Source organism: Mus caroli, chromosome 2 (assembly GCF_900094665.2).
Source record: "Mus caroli chromosome 2, CAROLI_EIJ_v1.1, whole genome shotgun sequence".
Classification (NCBI taxonomy): Eukaryota; Metazoa; Chordata; class Mammalia; order Rodentia; family Muridae; genus Mus; species Mus caroli.
In genome coordinates, this window is record NC_034571.1 from 167,940,411 (window position 1) to 167,945,055 (window position 4,645).

Below are 4,645 nucleotides of genomic sequence, written 5' to 3' on the forward strand. Positions count from 1 at the left end.
CTGGATGCCCAGCCACTTTTCTGTGTACACACATAACTTCGGTGCTTAGTATCCGAGCACCCACTTCCCTAGAGCCCTGTGGCCACAGATGAGGTTATACCTTACCCATCAGCCCACCTTCTCTGACAAACGAAAGCAGGGCAGGGAACAGAGAACTCAGCAAGGTCAAGTATCCAGGCTTAGGTACCCAAGAGAGTGATTAGAAGCGATGTCGCTGGCTGGAGAGGAGGTGCCTGGCTCCTGGTGAGGCCACCAGGCACCAAGGACTGTTCTGTGCCCTCCCTAGCATGGACACCAGAGGCTGTGCCTGGTTGCTGCTGCTNCTGTCATTACCGCAGGTGAGCTGAGCGGGAACTGGGGACTGTGCACAGCATACATGGGTTTTTAATTTTCTAGGCTAAGAGAGTTTGGCCGGAACAACTTGAACCTGGAGAGAAGCAGGCATTCAGTGGAGGCAGGGGGGTGACTGTTTTTACAGTAATATAGGTGCACGGGGTTCCAGGATTTAGGTAAATGTGGGGTTGAGATCCGCATCTTATGAGGGAGTGGGGAGCAGCTGAGAAACTTAGTACCNATTTATGAAACACACAGTTTCAAGTTAGATGTTGTCATTACAAACATTTCCCAGCAGTGCCTCTGCCCCCATTTGAAAGGGACTGAGGGAATCTCAGTTCAAGAAATCCTGTGTCTTTAAAGACACCTGGAGCAAACCAGTGGGGTACTAAATGACCCCATTGTAACCTGGCGGAGAAAAGCAGGGTNTCCAGTGGGCTAGTGGTGTCTTCAGCCTTCCTTTTGGTTTTCCTGGTCACTGACTGAACTCACGAGTCACTAGTAAGACTTCTGCTGGGCCAGAGTCTTGGATGAACACAGAATACAGCAGCAGGCACAAGAGGGAGTTCTGTCTTGACATGCTTACGCTCTAGCGGAGCCCCATTTCCTGAAAGTGGATGCCTTGATAGTACCAGTTTCTTGGAGTTACAAGAATTATCTCCNTCGCCTTTTGCCGTGTCAAGAGTTGAGCTGTTAATCAAGGCATTAATCTCATCTATAGTGTTTTCTAGAACCCTGTTTTATTACCCANTGTCAGCCCGGATTTGAGGATATTGCAAACCAAATCCTATCTCCACCCTTCCTCGTACCTGCTTGCACCTACCCCCAACTTGTCTCTTAAGGAAATGGCAACATGCCCGCCCCTGTTGTGCTGGCACAGTGCCCAAGTGGTTAATTCATCTCCAAGGGGAGGTCAGGATGGTGGGGGGCGGGGAACGTCCTGAGGATTGGACCTCAGTGTTTGACTGAAGGGACTTGGCGGCCCCCGGGGATTTATGATACTTAGGGCCTTCTGAAGACTCTGGGGCTTTTAGCAAGGACAACGCAGGGCCTTTTTCTTGGTGAAGAAGCACACCCTCAGCAAGTACAGAATCATTTTCTAAACTGGTCAGAAGGAACACTCTGAGGATCCTCCAAATTCTGCTCTCAANCCTGTGATAGGCANGCCACCTCTCTGTGCACACCTAATCTCCACAGAGACAGCCTGTTCTACTGGGGGAAATGTTGTGTGCATTGGTTTCTCTCTGAACTCCACCCCACCCTTGCTCTGTTTTTTTTTTTTTAATCTCTGAGAATTTCATCCATGTTTGACCATATTCCCCCCAGTTCTTCCCAAATCTAACCCCTCTTCTCGACCCACCCAGATTCATGTACTTAAGAAAAATCAAGATGATTTTGTGTTGTCTAAAGATTCCTGGATATGTGATCGGCCACTAGAGTGCAGTCCACTTACCAGGGCTATGTTCTTATTGCAAACAGAATTTCCCTCCCTGGTGGCTAACGATTACCAAAAGTTCCACGACTCAGACATGAAGCCAAANGACAAAGTCAGAAGTGTGTTTTGTAGGCTAGTGTTCTTGTTCCACATTCATTGTGGACACCCAGAGCAAAGGCATCCTCCTGGTTGNTCATTTCTAGTCCCAAGGGCCCAAGAATCCTCAGGTTGGGCTGGGTAGGAGTTAAAATCCAGAGGGGAGAAAATTTTTCAAAGAATGGAACTGGACTAGGAGGAAAGCCTGGTGTTTTGTGAATGATGATGATGGTGATGGCAATGATGATGATGATGATGATGATGATACATTGCTAGCAATCATGCTCGGCTTGCTGAAGTCATTGGTGCTTCACCAGGAATATAAGAGTGGAGTGCTGCAAAGGATGACAGGGCAGTCTGAGGTGAACCTTAGGCAGGTGACCTGGAAAAGAGCATCCCAATTCTGTCCTAAAAGCAGTGGCTTCCTAGTGGGACTTTCTGCTACCATACATGGAGAACCATACTCAAATGGTTTAAGGCAGAGAGTGGGTTGGAAAAGCATGTACCAAAAGCTGGTACTGAACTAAGAGAAATGTGTGGTCACTGTTATAAAGGTCTAGTGTCTGCAATTGTACCAGCAGCAAGACCACAGTCCCTCTGGTAGAATCTTTTAGAGCCTCTCCCTGGCTTTTCTGCATATTGCTAAGAAGGCCTGTAATTATATCACCGCATTCTCTGCCCAGGTCATTGCCAGCCTCCTTCCTGGGTGTCTGCTTCCTCTTCCTGTCATTGAATCAGGGCACACGAGGCCGTCTTCATTGTAGTTTGATGAAATCTGAAGGCATCTTAGTTTTGAGATGATGTTCGGTTAGGACTTCTGCATACATGTTTAGAGGTGACATTCAATTCCCAGCAGAGGGATGAGAAGGGACAGAAGTGCTCACTCCAGAGAATCCCTCCATATCTCTCCTGGAAATGTGGGGACTATCAGTCCTAGAGGTGTCACAGAGGGTTGGAAGGCCCCAGAGGAGCCTGGGAATAAAAGTGGAACTGAGCAAGGGGGAGATGTGGAGAATGAACAGGTGCTGTGTTTTGTTCACTTAGGGAGTCCCTGAAGAAGCCATGCTTTATGGGAAAATGAGCTAACAGGGTCAATTTTGGTTAAGTTGAATCCAAGTTGACTGTGTGATACAAAAGGAAATAAATGCCTGGAGACGTTCATAGGAAAAGGCCAAGACTTGGCCCTTCCAGTTTGAAGACAGTGTGTCTGTCTGTCTGTCTGCCTGCCATGTGTCTGGGTGTCTGGATGATCCCTACCATCCCCAGTGGTCCTGTAAGAGGACAACTTTCAGGAACAGGTTCTCCAGTCTACCACATGGGTCCTACTGATAAGTGCAGATTTTGCACTTTTGCCTGCTGAATCATCTCACTGGCCTCTTAAGCATTTTAAGAAATTAAATAGTAAAGAGCTGAAAGGTTAAAAACATAAAGTCGTGCTTATTGGTACCATATAATGATTCTATGACTGTGTGCATTGCACAATGAACAAATCAGGACAGACTTCCAGCACTTCAACCTGTTAGCATTTCCTTAAGGTGAAAACTTGTAATATCCTTTTTTTTCCTAGTGTCCAGAGCAGGAAGGGCCTTGTGCCCACAGATCTCCAGGGAAACCAATAATTTTAAATACTTAAGTTTGTCCTTTCAATGGGAAAGATATAAAACCTGTTCCCTTCCATCCAGAAAGCTGGGAACTGGAGGGACTAACAGCATGGTGACCTGCGTTATCTGTTGGGCCAGGCCACATCATGCTCTCATAACTGGGACCTGAGATCCCCAATAGACCAAATGACCCTTACATTATCTGTACAGCCAGGGGCTCCCCCAAGCTCCCACAACCAGGACCAGATGTGGCTAACAGCCCAAAATGGCCTCTACACTATCTGTATGACTGAAACTACCCTAGATCCTTCCCTAGACCCTTAAGCTGGTACAGTTAGCACATCTCCAGAATCCATCATTTTGGAAGAAATGACACGTACCCTGAGTTGAGCTTTGATGTAGGTATGTTTCCTTGGGCACTGGGGATTGTATGACACAAGGAAACCTTTCCCACAAATTATGTTGTATTTTAATATGTTGGCAATAAGTCAGCTGGCATCAGACTCCCCAAAGTTTGATCCAGGTTGATGAAGTCAGTCTGAACTGAGTTAACTCTTCGNAGTTCATTACCCTGCCTGCTGTGACACCTGCAGGCTCCCCCTCATTCCAGCTTTCTTAAATGGTCTTAAGTGCTTCTCATACTATACATCAAAACCACTGTGATCCGGTGAGGATTCCGTATATNCAGTTGTATGCAATTACACACCACCACACAGATGAGATTCAGACTCAGGGAGGTTAAACCACTTGCCTGCCATCATGCAGCTATTGAAGAAAGGGAGAGGGTTGGAACTCAGGCCTGACACACCGCTATGTGTCAGGGATCCTCAGTACTGTCTTCTCTGTGCAGAGAAGACAGCCATCAGTAGCTATACGTGGCAATTTAAACTTCACTCAAGTCTAATTTAAGATCCAATTCCATTCGTGCATGATTATCTTCCAAGTATTCAGTGAGATCTGCATGGCCAGAGGCTGTCTCNCTGTCAAGTGCAGGCCTGAATACTCCGTCCCCAGGGTGCNCCCTCGCACTACTTGCTTTGAGCCCAGAAGCTAGGTACAGGTAGAAGGCCAAGGAAGATGTGCAGAAATGTCTCGTGGGAATTTAAAATGTTCATTTCTAGGACCCCAGTCCTCCTTGAATGGGAAGTGTACATTAAAAATTTAAATGTTCGGATTAGGG

General features: G+C 46.9%; 1 protein-coding gene across 1 annotated transcript in view; it reads left to right on the forward strand.

Moving 5' to 3' along the window:
* The first annotated feature begins 287 nt into the window (after positions 1–287).
* Cdh26 (cadherin 26) overlaps positions 288–4,645 on the forward strand; it is a 75,407-nt gene continuing 71,049 nt past the window's right edge. Inside the window, exon 1 of the mRNA XM_021179904.1 lies at positions 288–338. Coding sequence (XP_021035563.1) covers positions 288–338 — 51 coding nt within the window. The remainder of the gene's footprint in view (positions 339–4,645) is intronic.